Source organism: Pyrgilauda ruficollis, unplaced genomic scaffold, assembly GCF_017590135.1.
Source record: "Pyrgilauda ruficollis isolate IOZ18807 unplaced genomic scaffold, ASM1759013v1 scaffold2, whole genome shotgun sequence".
Taxonomy (NCBI): domain Eukaryota; kingdom Metazoa; phylum Chordata; class Aves; order Passeriformes; family Passeridae; genus Pyrgilauda; species Pyrgilauda ruficollis.
In genome coordinates, this window is record NW_024519206.1 from 24,175,816 (window position 1) to 24,197,387 (window position 21,572).

At 37.3% G+C, this 21,572-nt stretch overlaps 1 protein-coding gene across 1 annotated transcript in view; it reads left to right on the plus strand.

The window, feature by feature from the left end:
* The first annotated feature begins 1,109 nt into the window (after positions 1–1,109).
* Positions 1,110–21,572, plus strand: part of LARS2 (leucyl-tRNA synthetase 2, mitochondrial) — an 83,419-nt gene continuing 62,956 nt past the window's right edge. The window contains exons 1-5 of the mRNA XM_041466596.1: positions 1,110–1,184; positions 4,056–4,306; positions 6,139–6,267; positions 15,732–15,823; positions 17,657–17,717. Of these exons, the coding sequence (XP_041322530.1) occupies positions 4,073–4,306; positions 6,139–6,267; positions 15,732–15,823; positions 17,657–17,717 (516 nt within the window). The 5' untranslated portion in view covers positions 1,110–1,184; positions 4,056–4,072. The remainder of the gene's footprint in view (positions 1,185–4,055; positions 4,307–6,138; positions 6,268–15,731; positions 15,824–17,656; positions 17,718–21,572) is intronic.

Below are 21,572 nucleotides of genomic sequence, written 5' to 3' on the forward strand. Positions count from 1 at the left end.
TTGCCAGCAGCAAAAGGGTACAAACATGGGGAAATAAAAAACCCCATATTATTTCTTGTTTCTTGGAGGCCAGTACAAGTTACTTGGAGGAATTAAAACCAACTCTTAACTCCACAGTGTTGACAACGGCATGAGATGTTGCTTTCCAGGCAGAGGTAGAAATAATTATGCTGTGCTAGATTGTCCTTATTGACTTGTGCCATGTTGTCTAGGATGACCCTGCTGGAGCAGGGAGGCTAGATGACAGCCAGGGGCACACTGCACTAGAGCTGAGCCCGTTCAAACACATGGAATTTCAGGACAAGAAAGAGAACTACAGCGGTTTTCCTACTCCCAGGTACCCATTTTGTGATCCTGTGTTGCTGTGACGTCTGCTTTTTACTCTTACTAGTCAAAAAGTCATCACAAAAAAAAAAAAAATCCCCAAACCCTTGCCTTTTATTTCAGAATCTGCCAAAACAAACAAACAAAGCCAGCAGGCAAGTAAAATTATTGAAATTACTGAAATGTAGCCCTAACCCATACAGTCACTTTACAGGGCATCTGTATATGCTGTGGAGGACAGCAGAACTACCCACACAGAAAAGGTCAGCTTGGAGGGGACCACAGTTGGTCATCTGGTCCAACCTCCCTGCTCAAGCAGCATCATCCTAGAACACACGGCACAGGATGGCATCCAGACGGTTCCCGAATACCTCACATGAGGGAGACTCCACAACCTCTCTGGGCAATCTGTTCCAGTGCACGGTCACTGCACAGTAAAGAAGTTTTCCTCATGTTCAGCTGGAACTTCCTGCGCAGCAGTTTCTGCCTACATCAGTTGTCTCATGTCACACTGCTTCACACCGAGAAGAGCCTGGACACGTCCCCTTGGCACCCCCTCTTTAGACATTTCTAGACATTAATGAGGGCCCCTGTCTTCTCAAGGCCGAGCAAGCTCTGTGCATTTTCTAGAGAGCTCAACCCGGGTTAATTTTTTAATTATTATTTTTATTATTTACTATTGTTCTACGTTTCCACGTCACATTCAAGAAAAGGGGAAACTCCTCCCGCTCCCTCCCGGCGCGCAGCTCCCGCCCCGTCGGGCGGTGCCACGGGCGGAGGCGGCGCCTCGCTGCGACACCGACACGCCAAGATGGCGGCGCCCGCGGCCCGGCGGGGGAGCTGAGGGAGGGCGCGCGCAGGTAACGGTCCCCCCGCCCGGCCCCGCCTCACGCCCCCCGCCCGCCGGAGCCGCGCTAATCCCGCTGCCCGCGGCGGCCCAAAGCCCGCTCCTTTGGGCTCCTTGCCCGCGCCCAGCCGGCTCTCCCGGCGGTCCTGTGCCCACGGAGTTCCCCCGTCCTCCAGCCTCCCTCTGTCACCGCTCCTCCGCTCGCTCTGTCCCGCCCGTGGAGCCGCCTGCTCCCCGTGCAAGCTTCTCCAGCGGCGGGACACCCCCCCACCCCCTGGGGCTGGGTGAAATGTGCTGGGCCTCGTCAGGCAGTCTCCAGGACTTGAATTCAGTGTCCCGCGTGCTTACTGCATCTTTCCAAACGTTTTCTGTGCCAGAGAGGTTTACACTGGGTATTAGGAAAAGGTTCTTCCCCCAGAGGGTGGTTGGGCACTGAACAGGCTCCCCAGGGAAGTGGTCACAGCACAAGCCTGACAGAGTTCAAGAAGTTCTTGGACAATGCTGAGCACATGGTGTGACTCTTGGAGTGAGCTGTGTAGGGCCAGGAGTTGGAGTCAGCGATCCTTGTAGCTCAGGACATTCTGTGATTTATTTCTCTATCAGACCAGCCCCTTCCTCTTTGCTTGGCACACCTGCCTGAGTAAGACAGTTTTAGGCTCATAACCTGCTCCCTGAAAGACTCCCACAGCACTGGGCTGGAGTGCCCTTAAGTGGGGCAGGGAGAGGCACTCTCCTTGTCCTAGTCCCATGCACACAAGCCTGGACGGGAAAAATAGCTTAGTGCCATGTTTTTTGGATTTGATTATCCTCTGTGCCATACATCCTGGCTTGGCCCAACACATGCCTGGCTGACCATTGCATCTTGTGCATGATGGTACCTGGGAGCAGGAAGGACACTGCAGTTCTCTTTCTCATACCGAAATTCCATGTGTTGGAATGAGCTTAGCGCTAGTGCAGTGTGCCCTTGGCTGTGGTTGTTTTCTCACTCCTACCCACTGCTCTGACCCGTACTGGGGTGACCTGTAAGGCCTGAGGTCACCCAAATGTGCCCTCTCAGACATAACATTGGCTGGTGGGCTTCCTTGAGCTGTGCACAGGCACAGAGTCTCTGTTCTTTCTGTCTCAGAATCACAGAATCAATTAAGTTAGGAAAGACCTCTGAGATCTCGGAGTCCACGCCATGACCAAACGCCACCCTTTCAACCGGGCCTTGGCACTGAGTGTCATGTCCAGTCTTTCCTTAAACACCCCCAGGAATGGTGACTCACCACCTCCCTGGGCAGCCCATTCCAATATCTAATCACCCCTTCTGGGAGGAAATTCTTCCTTACATCCAACATAAACCTCCCCACGTGCAGCTTGAGACTGTCCTCTCATCCGCTAGTCTCCCCTTCATGTGTAGCTCCTGGGCTTTAAAATACTTGCTTTGTAAGTCGGCAGTGCTGAAATTGGCTTGCATAAGGAAACTCTCCTTTCTGTTGTAAAATAAATCAATAGAAATAAGACATAACTAATAAGGAAATAATTAGTAAAAAATAAGCAGAAAACTTTGAAGTACTGAAATGCTAATGTTGAGATGAGTGTGGTGGTGTGGAGGGAGGGAAGTTGGAGTCTCCTGAATGACTCATGTGCGCCTGAACTGGGAATCCTGAGTACCGTCCTGGATTTGTTTTTATTACAAATGAGAGAGATTTATGGAGGGTAGCAACAAGAAATCCAAAGCACTGATGTGACATAAGTAGAAAAGTGTTTATAGACCCTGCTGGATAAGAAAGAAAAGGAGCAATTCTATAGATAGGTAATGAGACAAGCAGTGAGGGTTTGTGTATGCATGTATGGTGAATGTTAAAGGAAGCATAACTCTCACTAGCTTGCTGGGGATCTAATTTAGGTGCTCTAGCAATTATTTCTACTGGTAATGTTTCTGCCTTATGGGAAATGCATAAGTAAACTCTTTTCTTATACAGAGTTTTTCTACACTGGGATTTTACTGATGTAACTCTGCAAGGAAAATTCTGAACTGACTGAAAAAGCTAGTTTGGTACAAGTGTATTGGGCAAAATTAAAAAAAAAAAAAAAAACAAAAAAAAAAAAAAAAAACCAAAAAAAACAAAACAAAAACCAACACCAAAACCAACCATAGAGGACAGGAAATGTAAAAGTGCCATTAAAAACAAAAAGGCAGTCAAGATGAGGAAATCTCAGATTAGAGGTTCTTTTAATGCCATATTTCCTACTGTAGGAAGTAAAATCGGCAAATACCTTGTTGAGACTGATCCCAAATATGGGAACTGTTTGATCTTTCTCCCATCTGAGTTGCTTTAGAGGAAGAACTCTCTCTATAGGATTTGAGGAGTTAACCAGATTTTCAGTTGAAAAAGAAAGCCTTAGCAAAATAGTTGGTTTAGAATATCTGGTTGAAATCTACTAATTATAGTCATCCTCCCCCATCTCTTTTCAGTGATGACAAATTCAGTATTTTTACAGTATAATTTCATCCAACTTCCTCTTCTCTCTGTTTCATTCTGAATTTTTACTAACACCCTGTTAGCCATCTTCTATTCAGGCAGTGGAGCTTCTGGAACCTTCAATTGACTGATTATGCCTTTATGGGAGACTGAATGCAAGAATTTTATTTTATTAGATAAGGCATCTAGTGCAATAGGTTTTGTTCTGTGCGAGGCCACAGTTAGTTCTCTTGACTAAAAAATGCATACTTTTATAATTCAGACACAGAAAAAAAATGCAAGTTCCATGAAAAGCAGCTGAGTAGTCTAAGTCAAGCTAAAATGGTTTAATAGCTACCACTTTTCAGTATAATCATAATGATCATTGAGTTCTTGTTATGTATTGTGGCATGAAATACACATTTTTGTCGTTTCAGATACCATAACCTTAAGAATGCAGTCGGTTTATCAAAGAGTTGGCCCGTGTTCCTCATGTTTGAAGAGACAACTAAATGGCTTTCTGGGATTAAATAAATGGCAGAGAAGAGTGGTTCCTGCTTGCGTGAGAACGATTTACAGCGAGACGGGGAAATGGGAAAAAAACTATGGGTTGGAGACAAGAAAACGTGTTGAAAATTGGTGGTTCCCAAGAATAAAGGATCAGTTCTGCAGAATTTCAGAAACTGATGTAAGCATTTTGAAAAATGTGGAGATTACATGTTTATATTTTTGTTTTCTTAGAATGAAATTAATTGAAACTTACTTAGTACAGATGGCTTATAATGATTAGATGTGCATTACATTTCAGGGGAAAATACTTTCATGTAGACTATTGAAAACCATTAATGAAATAAGTAAACAAAAATAATTTTAAAAGTCCTGAGGAAAAATACAGTAATAGGCAAAGTATAAACTTGTAAATTTAGGAAGGGTTTAAGTAATCAATTCTTTGCGTATTATACAATATTTGGCACTTAATTATTTAAAGTATTAAAAGAAACATCTAATTGTAATTTTTGTAAACAATTTTCTCAAGGTTCTGTTCCCCATGTTATGACAAATCTATTACACTACTCACTAAAATCTGTGTTAAGGGAAAATGCTTTTTTACTATTTTCTGGTTTACAGTCTCATAGGAATAGTAAGTGACTGAAAGAAAAAAAAAGTTTTCCCATGCAATAAAAGATCTTGAAAACAGCTGTACCGCAGTCTCTGATTCTTTTTGCCTTCACAATTATTCTGTCACAATAGATAAAAAACACTTCTGTGGCTCTTTATGTTTTTTTGTTCATCTCCCTTAAAATTTGCCTTTTCTCTGACAAAAAAAAAAAATAATTCTATCAAAATGTTGAAGCGAGAAAAGAGCTTGCTTTTTCTGGGGAAGAAAACTGAAATGATGTGCATGAGTACCTGCAGAAGGGAAAGCATTCATTAAGACTTGTGCCTTTTATATGCATATGTACATAGGAGTCATATGTAGCATATATATGCTAAGTTCTAAATTGTATTTTAGTGATATTTTGTTTTATCCTTACAGTTGAAGTAAATTTAATAACATATTAAGAGGCAAATAGTGTGTAGTGCTGCAGTGAAGCACTCAGATTATTGCTGATTTTGCTGTGATTGAACAAAAGTGATAGAAAAATATTGTTTGCCAAATACTAATAGAGTTTTATTCAGAACAGTGAAAGCTGAAAGCTGCCTGTAATTTTTTTTATTATTATCAAGAAAAATAATACAAGAATTTAGCAAGTATCAGTGGTACTTGATACTGTCAATGTATCAGTGATGAATTCAGTGGCAATCAAGATGTATTAGGAATAATTGATATGCAAGAGGATTTCTGATTTCTTTGTAACTTTTGTCATTTTAATTAAACCTAAGTAAATGAAATTTTCCGTTTCTTTTCATTATGCAAAATCTTGCTTGTAAGATGTGTTTGAATCTGAGCATACATAGTGAAACTGAAAGTTTCCCTTTAGCAGATGTTCATGCAATTGCAAATGATGTAGTTACTCTGGGAGTTTCTGCAGTTCAGATGATGGAAAACAACTGGCCAGGAGTGAGCTCTGTGTTTGTTGTAGATACAAAGTAAAACATTAATTATTTAAACTGTTATGAGAGCAATTTAATCTGCTATGTTTTCATGTTTTTGTTGGGGCAGACTAAGAACACATAGATAATCAGTTGCAGATGCTACAGTGGCAATGCTGCTTTGTGAAGCTTCAGTTCTGTCAATATAGCTTGTTTGAGTAAAAGTTAATTAATTTTCATAACATTTAAGTGCCATAGAATTTTTAGTATAAATTGACGAGATGGCAGCGAAGTCTGGTAAAACACCTCCATTTACAGCCCCAAAGAATTTGATCCAATGAATGTTGTCAGTGCTCACTTGGATCAGTTCCAGCAGAACCGTGTTTCTCTTTATGCTGTCATGTAGTAGTTTATAATGTGCACATGTACTTGTTCAAGTGAAATGCTAACACATGTAGTTACTAGTTTCTAAAAATTTCTTTCTAGAAATCAAGACCAAAATTTTATGTGCTTTCTATGTTCCCATATCCTTCTGGGAAGCTTCACATGGGCCACGTTCGTGTCTACACCATCAGTGATGCAGTAGCTCGGTTCCAGAAAATGAGAGGGATGCAGGTAAGAATAGATCAGTGGTAGGACTGGGTGAGGGTTTTATATATTTTAATATCATAATTGATCAGGAAATTAGTATTTTACATAATCTATGAAAGTGGAGTATGTGCTACAGGTGTGTGGATAATGACCTGTGAAGCTTTGAATATTGAAATTTCAGAATTGAAATTGAAATTTATTAAAATTGAAATTTATTAAAATTGAAGTTTATTAAAGCCAGTGGTGTTCAGAGCTCACTGTCGGTAAGAGTGGTTAGAAGCTACCTCAGATGATAACAGCTGCTGCTGTATGAGGTGTCTGATTGTACTGATGTGTGGCACAGTGACACTGAGACCTCTGGGCCACACAGTTTCTGTGAGAGGAGGCTGAAAACCCTCCTGCCAACTGGGTGGGACCAGGGGGAGGAAAATATGTACTTGGCAAGAGAAAATAGATACCACCAAAATCGACTGCTTTCACCTCTTCTGCTCCTGAGAACCTGATCATGTCATTTGTCAGACACAGAGGGACAGCCTGTGTGCCCGCTGGGAGAGAAACCACTCTTTTCTTTGTGACTGCTGCGAGTCAGACGAACAGAATCATGCCACACGTTACGTCATGTGTGTGTAGCTGAAAGTTTCTGTTCTGTAGCATCTGACCCCTTGGCTTGCCCATTTCAGCCTTGCTCATATATATAAAATGTCTTCTGAAGGTGCAGGCCTACGAGGTAGGCTAAGTCTAACCTTCTTGCTACATCTGCAAGGAGAAATCCCATTTTCCCTTCCACATTTCTCTGTTTCCCAGTCTCCCCCATGCCTGCCATAACTTTTCTTTGCTCCCTTCTGTCTCTCCATTAGGTGGAAGGGGTAGCTGAGAGCCTTGTCCCTGCAGTCTGCAGTGGGATCCTGGCTGGCATTTTGCAGTAAAGGCTGGCAAGGTAAAATTTGAAGGATGTAAGGAAGGTGTAGGAGAACTATGGCCTGAGTGACAGCCATATTACCAAGGAAAGACATTTGGTAGAGGGAAAATGTGAAGAAGCTGGGAAAACAGTAGGAAGGAGGAATATGGAAAGAGAAGGGAACAAAAAGAGAAAAATAGTATAGACAAGGAACTAGGATGACAGGAAGGAGTCTCTCTATTGTTCAAGAGAGAAGGAGCAGCTCAAGAATATAGGTATCAACCTCAAAAAAGTACTAAGAAGATGAAATTGACAAAGAATTGTTAGTTGCTGGTTGTGGTACTAAGTGCAATTTCCTTGCTGCAAATGCTGAAGTGTAGCATTTCCTGGATTTGTCACCATCTGTGAGACTCTGATAGGTATCGTCACTGCATTATTCAGCGTGCTGCCTTTCCAAATACTATGTGTTTTTTGCCAGTGATGAACATACAATGCACTGAATACTTGCTGTTGCTTTACAGATATGCATTCTTAGGCTTCAAAATTGCAGGGAAAGGAAATAAACGCCTTAGAATTTAAATGAGAAGAAACCCCAATGTCTCTTACAACACTTACCTTTCCTGACTCCTCTGAATGACCAGAACTTGCATCTCACTAAAAAAATTGAGCTAACAGAGCATTTGAAGGGATGCTTGATTCTTGCTTGATGTTAAAACTATTGATGAAATGTCATTTCAGAATGTAGCCATCTCTTATCAATAGCAGAGAAGGTAGCCAGTAAATTGCTGTTCAGAAAGATGAAAATTTGCTTTTTCTTGTACTTGTGAAAGTAAAGTGAAAATAATTATCTACATCCAGTAGCATGCTCTAGTTGTAAATTTTTGAATACAAGGTAAGTAAGCACCTTTAATGGAAATATTTGGGAAAAGTAAAAAGATAATATAATTCCAATGAAATGCAAGCCACCATGTAAACAAGTTTTTATTTCCACATTTGCTTATATTTTTTCTAGAAAAATTTTTCCAGGCTTTTCAAGTTTTTACATCTTGCATTTCAGCATATTTTTATATTTCATGTAAAAATTACTTTGAAGAAGTGCCTGTAGAACATGCTGGATTTCTAAAAATACTTGTATCTTCTGTTACGTTAACCAGTTTGAACATCTATTTTTGACTAAAGGTAGGCAGCCAAAGAATTTAACTTTCATTTACGATTAAGAGCCATTAAAAATCTCTCAGATGATTTTCTGGGTATGTCAGATTCATAGACATTCTGTTATTGATGTGCATTAACTTGCTGGAACTTACATTTACCTTAAAGAACTTTTGCTTTATTACCCATGGTAATTTCTCCATCACTTAGAATTAGAGTCTGTATAATTGATTTTTTCTTTGCCATTAATTTATCAGCCTCTAAAACCTCTCTCTGCCTTTTTCGTGGTTGTGCAATCTGCCAGAGGTTATTATGATGTTTAAGATACTGTGATGATTGTAGGCTAAGACATGGTTATATCATAAAATTTTATATATTCCCTAGAAAAATTAATTTGTCCCTGTATTCAAGGAATTACTGGAATTCTTCAGTATATAAAAAGAAAGAATGCTTTAGAAACAGAACTGTTAGTATGCATAATTTGGAAGTTATTCCATTGATCTTCTATTTCGTTCTCAAAATTCAGCTTTAATATTGCATGTTTGAAAGCTTAGGGACTGCTCATTTTTCTCCAATCAAAAATCTGAGTGGAAGTGAATCAATTTCAGGCATTCAATGCAAGGTTAGGGTAAGATTCTTGAGTGGCAGTGTTGTTTAAAGTTTGAATCCATCTTTTTCAAATTAAAAGAAAAGTGTAAGGCAGTGAGAAATGATGGACTGTTAAAATTAAAATTACAGACAAAACCATTCAGATTTACAGTTCCTAGGGAAAGCTTCAGACTGCAATGTATATTTGTTATTTAAAAAACAAATTAAAAAACAGTGAGGGGAAACGTCTATCATGTGTATGTAGTTGACAAGAATATATGATTGAGTAAGAGATTAATTTATGTTGAATAAGGTGGAGGCATTTTTCATAAAGAATGCCTTAATGAAAAAAACAATAAATTAGTTACATATTGATTTACTCTGAATAGGCAAGAATTGGCCTATATTTGGTAATATTTTAGTGAGGACAGGCTAGAATACATTTACAAAGGGATTAGAGATCCTGTAGACCTTCTTTGGAATGCAGTTGTGTAATATCATCATATTGGGGGTATTTTGAAATTTTAACTGGGAAAGTTTTTAATTATTTGGATTCTGTTGTGGTTTTGGTTTTTCTAAGTGTAACTTTAGTATTCAGTTTTTTCAGCTCCATAAGGTCTGATTTTGTTTCAGTTAAAATATTCTTGAGAGGTAATGTGCACTGAACTCTACAGATATTTCTCAGAAACCTGTACTGCACCAGCACTTTTAAGTGTGAAAATAAATATCTATTGCTCTTTTCCTCACCTTGTTTCAGAAAGAAATACTGCTTCAATATAAAACTGTAGATGAAAGCATTGCAAAGCATTGTCTTGTTCCAGCACTCACTCCTCAAGGACCTGTAGGCAGTGCATGGGAAGCAAGCTGTCATGCTCTTGGATTGGGCTGCTGGATAAATGATTTGTAGAATACATGTGTTTTAAGATAACTTGTTTACATTTTGATTACTGAAGATGAGGTTTAAAGTCTCTGCATGGGAAATGTAAGCCATATAGATTACTTAGCATGACTGCACAGAGCTGGGCTTTCCAGAGTGTGTTAAGAGTGACATGTTTCTTGAAGTGCAATTAAAACAGTTTTTATATATGGAGAGTTCCACATCTTATTACAAACATCTTTATTATAAAATGCTATGAAAAACTAATGTATATATTTTAAATTACAAATTTATAGCTATTAGTAAATCAATCCAGAACTATGATGTGTCGTTTCTGGTTGTGTTTAGTCTGTGAATTTACATGCATGTTGTGAATTCAAATGTAGGAGTTTTGTAAGAAGTGATTTCCTATTAATTATTTGAGATTGCTGTGTAGAAATGATAGAGATATTCATGGTGATTTTCACTATGGCAGATTTCCAGTGTACTGTTGCTCTGGGAAAAAGTATTTACCATTACTTTATCATGCTATCATTAACATGTCTTTGATAAATTCCGAAGTGGAGAATTTGTGCCTCTCAGAGAACTGAGAATAATTCTCTTAGTGATCAGTAAACAGAGTGATTCAGTTCAATAGTTCTTGTGATACCTTGATAATGAAACTGGTACCAAAGCAAGGCAGTCACATGTGAGAGTTGTACAGAACTGAGAATAGTCCTTTCTGTAATCAAATCAGGGTGAAATTCCTGCATGCTAGAATCACACTGTACTAATTATTTCTTAATTTATACTTAAACTGGGATGGATGGGATTAGAATATAGTCAGTGATATTTCTGCAATATCCCTAAATTACTTGAAGAGCATTTTCTTTTTATCCATAACATATCTTCTTTTACATTTGATGTATTTTGGTTAATTATTTTCCCTTTCAGCAGTGAATTTTATTACTCTTGAAATTGCAAAAGTGAATGGTATTGAATCCAGACAGGCAGATTTAATTAAAACTCTGTAATTAATCATCAGTAGGATGAATTATTTCGATACAGATCTGTTTTCTGATCATCACTAGCTGCTATTCTTCACCTTTTATTTTTTTTTTTGTGAGACTGTTGTGTCCTTTTGTCAGGTTATTTTATGTGGTATAAAGTAGCAAATATTACAAGTATTGTGTGTGAATTGAATCTTATTTAATTTCAGTTTTTCCACAGCCTGTACTGAAGGTGTTAATGAGCTCACTTTGTTTCGTTTTGAAAGAAAAAGAGAAAATGAGATATAATTTTAAATATAATTATGTTAGACAAGAATGTGTGAGATTAAGCAGGCAAAAGATAACTTTGTTCTCAAAATGTGTGTGGTACTCTGTGGATGTTGAGTAATTTCTCATATCTTATATTCTATGAGAATAAAAATAATTGGGCATTTTATGTTTAGATAGAAATCTGTATGGTTTGATTATTAGAGAGTGCCTTCTCTAATATGCAGCACTATATTGCAGAGAAGCATTGAAATAGTCATTTTTAGAATGTTCACACTGATCAAAAATTCCTTATTTTTATCTTTTTCCAGGTGTGTCTTAACTACTTGGGGGAGTTGTCTGTTTGTTTGTTTGTTTGTTTGATGGTAATTTTTACTTGTTGTTCAGTGATGTCTGTTACCTGTAATGTTTAAAAGAGAATCTAGGCTTCACACAAGGGGAAGTCTTGTATTTAAAGTATGCTGTAATACGTCAGTTTACAGCAGATTTTCAACACATTCAGCCCACTGTGGGCAGCCAATGGAAGGAGCAGCCATCCTTTCTATTCTCCTCTCCAACTGCAAGTCCTCACTGTCTCATGTGTCTGTGATTGCACAATTGCAAGATCCATGATGGAGCTAGGGGTGTTTTCTGGCAGCTGGAACTTGTAATCATGGATTGCCTGTTTTGCCAGCCCTTTTTGGTTAGTTCATGTCGAGTGTGTCATGGGGCTGCAAGTAGGGATAGGAATGTAGACTTTGCTGTATCAATTCAAACCACTAATTTATCAGCAAACCTCTTAATTTTCATTTCTGGTCATCTTCTTTTATTACACATTCTCTGAATTAAATATATTTATTTGCAGACCTTTCTGACACTGAGTCTGCCATCTTTCTTAAAATTTAGAGTGCACTGATCTGAGTGTAAGAACAGTATGTCAGCTGCCTGGTCATAGTTCTGAGACACACTGAGTACATCAGGAGAGCCAACATGTTCTTTGTGTCCTTACAAAGACTGAGGAAAATTCACTGAATCACCAGCCCTGGTTATGCTGATGGAGGCTTAGAGCTGAGTGTTATGAGATCATTGTCAGCTCTGTGTTATATAGTACACTGATCTCACCTACTGATGTCAGTGTGATGAGCTGATTGTTACAGCAGTGAACAGATGAGAATGCTCTGAGAGGAAGAGCTGAGATCTCAGCATTGAATCAAGGGAGTTTCTGTGTCTTCCTCCCCTTGGTCCCACAGTAAAACAAAGAGCTCTAGCCATTGCTGACAACAGATATTTGACCATCCTGTGGAATGATTCTTAAAAATGCTTCAAGCCAGAGTCTTTAGGATCTAAAATGTTTCAAGATGCAACTGTTTTCATTTTTAATAATTTGTTCCTAAAAAGACCATTCAGTGTGGTAGTTACTGAGCTCTTTGTTCCCTAGCACTATTTAATCACTTCATTGTAACGTTTTATGCTCCCATGCACGCTGTATTAAGTGGTAGAAAATGTCTATGTTTTGTAGTTGATCCTGCATGGTCATGTGAGCTTTTAAGGATCTGAAGTTATGCTATGTGTGTTCAAGACTAACCTGGGAGTTTTCAGCATGAGGAGTTCACTTGTCCACTTCATTGTGAGGATAAATACACAGCTGCCTTTGGTGATAGCACCACCTTCTGCCATTGTAAAATGGCTGAAACTACAGCCTGCCTTTTTTTACCTGGTGTAGGCACCCTTAACAGGAGTTATGCAGCCTCCTGTTTAAGAAAATACAGTCATTATTTGTTTTTCTTTCTCCTTGAGGCTTAGAGAAGTGATGCTTGGAAGAATGGTCACTGCAGTGAGCAGAATGGATCTCTCAGTTGCATAAGGTTTAGAGGTTGCTGTTGAAAGCAATCAAGTCAGCATTCAAGAAAGTGGATGACTTGTTTTTCTTCTGCTCATCTGTGCTGCTAGAGAGAGCAGCCATGTTTTCTGCTAGTTAGAGCCAGTGACCAACCCATCAAAGAGCTACAAGGAATAACCCTTTCATCTTCAAAGCTGCTTTCCATTTTTTTCTTCATATTTTTAATTTGTTTTGAACATTCGAACGTTCCTTTTTCCTTTGTGCCAACTTTTGACATGTTAGTTGCATATTTTCTTCTCCTCTTCCATTTCTCTTCAGATTTTTATGTTGAATAACTAGAGTTAAGATGTAATGTCAAATGTTGCGTGGAGACTGGCATTTTTGCTGCAGATTACAGCCAGAAGGAGCTGACCTGTTGTTTAGACAAATGCATTTCGCAAATCTTTCAAGCCATTCATGGTAGAGAAGTAAAAGAGACAATAAACTTGAAATCATTTTCTAAACTACTGTGCATATTACATTCATCTCTATAGCAACTACATAAATAGATCTATCCTGGAGGCTAATTTAAGGATATTTTTAATGTCTCTTTAAATTCAGTTTTCTGATTGAAAGTTGAATTAGCATACTTCTTCAGACCTTTAGCTTGGGGAATGTTATTGGTCGTTAAATTGAACTTTTGAATGTGAAGAGTGAATATGGTATTTTTGATAAATGCTAGAATTTCGAAGATCTGTGAGCACAGGTTGCTCCTTCCACTGCTGATGGTACAGTGTTAAAATGTCTGCACATGAACTGTCTAGAGCACCCATCAGCCCTTTTGGGGCGTCTGTAGCTGGTAGTGAAGTTGTTTTTCCCACATCCTTTTGCTCAGGAGCATGAGAAATGTGATTGTGCCTTGGGTTTGTCTGTATCCAGGAGATCATCAGAAGCCAAATTTTACAAAAATTAACCAAGAGTGATTCTTTCTAATCTCACTTAATGTGCATCAACTTGTAGTAAGACAGGGCATTTGTAAGAATGTAAAGGCAGGGCATTAGTCTAGGGCATTTAAATAGAGAAAACATGTATTATACATGGAAAAAAAAAATCTGCTTTTTTCCATCACATCTGTCCAGAGATAGGTTGTCAGCAATACTAGCAGTCAAAAAGAACTGAGCTGCATAAATTAATATTTTAAGATGTCCATAAAAAAATCTGTTGATATTTATAGCTTATGTAAAGCATATCTCTCTTTTTCTTTTTTTTTTTTTTTCCTTTCATACCAATAGTTTTGACTGGTGGGTGGATGGTCAGGGAGGGAAAGGGCTGGGCAGAGATGTGCTTCAATGGGGTGTTGAGAAGTGCTTTAGACTCCAGCTGACATTTTCCATGTAAACTCCCCCTCTATATGTGAGGAAATAGGCAGTTAAGACTCATAATTTCTGATACTGTGGTGTGAGGAACAATAGTTTGTCTGATAGTTAGGGAGAGTTTGTGGCACAGAATAGCATTCCAATTTCTGTTAGATTTAGACACCAAAAATATGCTGTGCATGGGCCCTTATTGGGCTGGCTTGGATCAGAGATGATCATAGTTAATACCTTTGGTTTTGTTGCTGTACCAGTAGAGTAATGATAGACAGCAGGTTCAGTTTTAGATCAGTACTGAAAATGAGAATGCTGAAGAGTCACATCTATTCAATCCTGTTGCTTTTACACTGTGTTGGTGCCTAGGGCATCTCTATAAACACGTCTATAAAATATTTTTTTATGAAATATTACATTAAGTCAGAAGGTTGTAAAGCAGTGGCAAAGAAGAATAAAAATAATTCAAAGCAGTGACAAAAGTAGCTCTTATGCTTCTAAAATGAGGAGATTTTTCACATGGAGATGTATTATGAGATTAGTATGGCTGGGATTGCTCTTTTATGGCTTGTTTGCTTACATGCCACTAAGAAACACATTCTTTATATAAATAGATATTTTAAGGGGTAAAAATTTTGATTTCTTACTACTTGTAAAATGTTAGTCATGTTTTGCTGTTGTTAAACTTGTGTAATTTTAATAATGATTATTGAATTTATAGTGCATTTGTAGGTTCAGAAATAGAATTGGCTTTACCAGGTATCCAGTATATATGTGTTTAATGACAGCATCTTAAGTAATGGCCTTTCTTTTATTGGTTATTAAACAGGTTTTTTGAATACTTACCATATTGCTAGATTATTTTTCTAAATAATGTGCATGTTAACAGAAAGAATACATCTCTATTTCAACAGAAATTGTCTATTATATTTTGTAGTAAACTTTTTTCCCCACCTTTATTTATTTGTGGTCATGAAATAATAATTTTTCAGTCTGTAGTCTATATTTGCAAGAGATACTTCAGTAAAATTTGACTAAAACTGTTTTTCCTCATCTTCTTAATTTTATCTGGTGAATTTAAAGTTATCATATGCTATTTTTCTTTTATTTTGTTTTTCAACACAAAGTAAAAAATAGTAGTCTACACATCAGTTGCAGTTATAAAACTTGTTTCAACTGTTTCTACTTAACATCTTCTATTTTAGAATTAATATTTGGTTCTGTCCAGTGGCAGCATCAACTGGCTTTTACCACCACACAAACTCACAAGAGTTGGTTTTTGTCGTTGTCAACCTGATATTTAAATAGTCATGAGAGTTTATTGCATAATACTTTGAACTCCGTCTAACATGTCATTGTAGGTAACAAGTGTACTTCATAGTCATCTTTTAAAGCAAATCTGGCCATAGTTGGCAGGTTTGGAAGAAGTTCAGCTCAGACAAAGCAAATGCTGGAATGCCAAGCACCGATCATTATTCAGAGGCCTCTCAGTGTGTTGCCAATGCCCTTCCAGAAAGTTGCATAACATTGTGGTTTTTCTTTTTGCTGGCAGGTGATAAATCCAATGGGATGGGATGCATTTGGTTTACCAGCAGAAAATGCTGCAGTTGAACATGGCCTTCACCCTGCAAGCTGGACACAAAGGTGAAATGAATTTAAATATGGCATTTTCACTGTGAATACCTGTACTGTGGCCCCCATGAATCAACAAAACAGAGCAAAACTAGCATAGAAGGAAGATGGTACAGGAAGTGTTTTAACAACCCTGGTTATCTGAGACCAGGGTTGACAACATTTTATGGGACTGTGCAGATGACTCTGTTTTGAAAGATAAATATATTGGGATGATTTTCAAGGTTTTAATCTCAATGACTTGTAAATTGTAAAGTGCTAGAATATCAAAAGAGAAGCTTTTCCCAAACACCCAAACCAGCAGGTATAAATAAATCAAAATTTCATTATGGTGAGGTAAACCTTAGTGTAGAGTACACAGTGGAAAATTACGAGTTACGTGGTTAGACTTATTAGCAGTTTTTTGTACTGTGTGAGAGAGGAAGAAGATAGTTGGGTTTTCTGAAACTGGATCTTGGAAAGTACTAAGCAGCCATTATTGCTGCTGATTTCTGTGGACATTTTTAGGTTTAGACCACAGAATGGTGTTATGTTATGTTGTCCTAATATTCGTTAAAATGAGTAAAATGTTATATAAGTAAACAGTTCCTGAAAATTTCTCGGAAACCAATCTTCCTAAGTGAAGTGGTTTGTTGTACTCTGGATGCAGTAATCTATCTGTGATACCTTTATAGGCCTTGATCCATTTCCTTCTTTGATAATGCTGTTTCTTTGGGTTTTGTTCATGCATCTGGTCCCATCTTAAGATTCTTGATACTTTTCCAACAAAAATATCTCAATATTAAATACTTGCAGTACTCAATTATTCAGGACTGCAAGTTTTTTCTGGATCAGAATTAAATGCTTGTTTTCATAACTGTCAACTTATCCACTCTAGGAGGATAGATACTACTTTATCTGACAGAACGTCTTTCAGTAGAAAGGTCAAAGTCCCTAAGAAATTTAATCCATTTTCCAGTATATGAATGAATTCCCACCAGCTCACTAATTAATATTGTGTAATTGTGGGTATTTTGGCAAATTGTGTTTAGTACATTTTCAAACTGAAGCATCACTGTATATCCTGGTGTATCTTACTTTACATTTGTAGTACAATCCATTCAGAGCAGCATCCAGCCTGACAGTGTCAGAGTTGATTAATGTTTATCTATGGTGATGCTGCCACCAGAAGTTTTGTAGTTCTTTGTCACCTCCCAGGATACAAGCTCTCACCACCTCCTTTGCACTGGCTCAGCTGGTTTTGTGGGCCACAGTTTTGGTTTGATCAGCCTGTTGATCAGAGGGAAGAAAGAAATCCAGTGGGGTTTTTTTGGAGAATTTTTGGAGGGCATATCTTCAACTGAATGGGTAGGCTGATTCAGGTTATTCTACAGCCACACAATCACCAGAGACACAACAAAATACAGCCAGGAGAGCGTTGCCAGAATAGAGCAGGATTAAGCTGAAAGTGGAAGTGTTCCATACTACATTGAGATTAAAGAGGGCCCTTTTACTCAACTGTAGTAAAGATAATTAAAAATAGTAAGAAGGGGTGCTTGAGTAATGCTTCCTTCAAACTACAGTGCCATATTTACTTTTAAGTTGCATTCAAATCTAGAGAAAAAAGATTTATTGCCTCATATACATAGCCATGGGAATTGGGCCAGAATATATTTGGGGCTTTTTAAAATTATTATTTGAGTATTCTGACAATTCTGAGTTTTACTGCTAGTGAGATCATAGTGTTTAGGGGTTAACTAGTGCTTTTGATTTCTCAGAACTCTATAAGCACCAGATTTTTAATATGATCATAGGTTAGGAGTATCTTAAGCTAATAATTTTGCCTTTATTATCATTATTTTGCAGTAACATTCAACACATGAGGAAACAGTTTGATGCACTAGGTCTGTCTTTTACATGGGAAAGGGTAAGATTTTCTTTTTAAAATGGATACTGCTTTATTTTATTGTATGATGGAGCATTGAGACCCATGGAGTTTCACCATTTTATTTATGATGATACAGCTGTCTTTGGTAGTGACCAGTTTAAGTTCTTAAACTGTAAAATTGAGCTTTTTATCAGATTTCACTAAATTTTGACATGCTGATATCATCTGATAGTATCAATGAGTAGGAGAATCTTTAAAGTAATTTCAACTTTGTATTTGCTTTTTCTCTCTTTGAAGTATCAATTTTCTGTGTTAGAAATAAAGCAATAAACAGATATTTATGAAACAGCAATGCCTTTGTGCTAAGGTATGTGTTTTTTGAGGAGTGCTGTTTTCAATGCATATGTCAAGGGTTTAAAGATAGTAAATTGAAACGGTGGCTCAGTTATGTCATTCCAGATTTTGAAGTATAAGCCTGCATTTTCATAGATGTTCATATCAAGATTTTGGAAACCAGAAATTTTATTTAAAACACTAATGCTTGAGAATCAGGTGTTCACCTTAAAAAACTTAGCAAACACAATCAGACATAAGCTAATGTCGTTCTCCAGATAAAAAATAAATTAGCGTTTGAAGCGATTGTGAGATTATTGCATTTACCAGTGAATCAGCCAGTCACTGCCTTTATGTTCTCAGCAATAGCTGCTGCTTATCACCTTAATGTGATTTTGAATAGAGTGATGGAGATGCTAATCTTGGATTTTTATAGCAGTATTGTAGATCTGAAAAGGAAAAGCATTAGTTTTCTGACAGTCTGAGACATGCCATCTGTTTTCTTTAATCATGAAGGTGAAGTTTTTTATTTGTATGTCTTGCATCCAAAAAAATCACTTTGTCACGTCTCATATATGGAAGGATTTTTCAGTATAAACCTTTTGAATAAGATTTAAGTTTTCCTGGTAGCCAAAAAAGTTGCTCTGAAAAGAAAAGATTTGTTGTGGAAGCTTCACTGCACACATTCTTGACATCTAATATTTAAAGCTGTGGGTATCTCAGAGGTTGTCTGTATGTGTGGTGCAGCAGTATTGAAAGCAGTGGAATCCTGTGTGTAGGCTGTTATGGAGCACACACACACACGAGTTCAGTGATGCAGGTTGCATTTCAAGAAAATAGAGAAAACTAATGTCTCATGTATAAACTTCTGTTTAGCCCTTCCATCCTGAAAAACAGATGGAAAACTGGCAGTATTGAAAACCATGGCAAGAAGCATAAGTGCCCAGGGAAAAGTCATTTGTCATCTCTATGCCTATTCTTCAAGAGTTACCTTCACTCAACTGGTAAACTGTGTTTTGGTTAATGAACTTTCAGGAGTCTCTGAATACTTGTGGAAAAGGCTTTGATACCCTATTACTAATTCCATTTGAGCTGCTGTGTAGTTGAAATGCTTAGAATGCTCCAGGGACGCATAGTTGGTGCTTTTGAAAAGTAAGATTTTAAAACAGCTGAAAAATGTTCCTTGAAACACAACACATGTTAGAGTTTTTACTCCTTAGCTTATGAGTTAAGTTTTGTTTTACTTGGAAAGCCTGCCATACTAATTGGAGTAAGAGTAACCTGAATGGTAGCCATAGAAACAGATATGTTTATTAATTGCAAAAAAATTAATGAAGCCCAAAATATTATGTGACCTCCAAACGCACAGATATTTGAGCTGGCCAAGAAAGAAGCACCTGTGGAAATGGAAGGGCTAAGCTGTGTAGCAGGGTGTTTTACAGGCTGATAAAGCCTGCTTCTCTGCAGGGCTCATTAGGCTGGGCAGAGCATCTTACTGCCTCAGCTGTACTGCTCCTGGGCTAACTCAAGCATCTTTGCGCAGAAAAGCACTGTGCTGTGCAAGTGCTTATCTTAAAAGTGAGCTAGTTGAGGTAAGGAGTATTTTTTTATAGTATTCTATACTTGTATGGCTCTAAATCAGTGGCTCACAAAATACTGTGACACTGCAAAAAAACCCACTAGTATTAGTGACTCGTATGAACAATCCAAGAAAAACAGATTTTATATGGGTTGGTCTCATTAACCAAGACCATTGCACAAAGCAGGGACCTGTTTTAAATTTTATTTCATTGATGTAGCTTAAATATGCCCCTTTATTATGCTAGTGCATAGTACTTACCAAATCATGCTGGAGGTAACTCGTTCTCCTAACTTAGATCCATATTTTGATGTGTGGTGAATTGCTTTTTTAAAGTGGGAATTTATGTTGGCTGTCTCTGTCCTCTGTGGCCAGCTTAGAGTATATGCTTAGATGATGGGAAGGAAACTTACATAAACTTTACCTTTTACATATAGTATGGGGAAAGAGAAGTGGAAAAAAGAAAAAAAAAATTCAATTTTGAGAACCTAGTGCATATAGCTGTCCTAAAGAGTCTGCCTGCTTATAAAGTCACATCTGGTTGTCAAGAAATTTGTGTCCAGAAATACAAAGACTAATTAAATCTCATTGCTTGATAAAATTAGTATGAACAAATCCCAGTGCATTTGCAATACTAGAAATTTCCTTTTATTTTTCCATGGGATTTTTTTTTCATTGTTCTCTCGGTACTACAAGTCAAAATGTGCAGGTATTTCTGTCTTGTAGCTGTCAGTGAACTTACTTATCTAGTATGATGTCATAAATAAGACATTTATTAAAAGATAGATTAATTAGATTAGATTATTAGATTATTTCAGTCAGGTTACAATGGCACTTTAAAATTCCTCTCCTAAACAGAAAATCTAAGCAAATGAAAAACAAAATTAAATTACTAAAATAACTCTAAGTACTTTGCCTTAGAGTAGTTTTGAGAACAAATGATTATCTGATTTTTTTACCTGAAACATGGAGGTATTTTAAGTGCCTCAAGTTAGAAGTATTATATTTGTAAATCACTTTGAAAATGGTGTGATTCTGGGGAGAGATTTTTTTTAAAAAATCAGTAAGTGAGATAACATTTCTATTCTGAACATTTATGTTTCTCAGATGAAAGGTTGAAAAGCTGAAGTTTGAGCATGGAAGAAATGTTTCTGAGAGTCATTAAAAACACATGGAAAATTTTAAAAATCCCCAACATTATGTTTTGGTTTTAAAATAACTATAATCTGAGCACTCCTGATGATCAGATTTTTTTGAAAATACCACCCCAGACAGCATAGCAAACTGCCTGTGACTTCTTTTGAACATGATTTTCAGGGGAATGAAACAGTATAATTTTCAATTATTCATGTCATCAGCAACAAAAGATGAAAAGCATATAATGTTTTTACTTTATTTTGTTCAGGAGTGTCATCAGACCAAATGCATGTTCCCAGTAAGCCGTCAGTTCACCGCTATTATCAGTCTGTAACTTTCTCCCAGGAAGTAGCTCTGTCTGTGAAGGTTTTTTAGTAATTTTAATTTCTGCATTCCAAGTGACATATTTTGTGCATGAGACTAATGTTCCCCTCTGCTCTGTACATTATTAAAAAATGTAAATCTTTGGTAGATTTTCTTTGTGCAGATAATTTTCTATTTAGTTTTGAAGTTGTCGTCTGTGTGTACTGCCTGAGCATGCATAAAGCCAACAGCACATAGATTATTACCTATGAAATTTTCTTCTTATCCACATACCATTGATAATCACTGACCCAATTATAATTAAATTTTTTTAAAAAGAAACTGTTGATACAAGACTGCTTTTTTTTCAGGAAATATATTCATGTTCCAAAATGTAGGCGCTGTATGACATTTCTATTTGTAGCTAATAAACCATAAAACTAAAGGCCTTTGAAATACAAATACTCAAATTAATTTAGAAATGTAGGTTGGTGTAGCTCTAAACCTCTGAAAATCAAATAATTATACTTCTAGATGAGGTA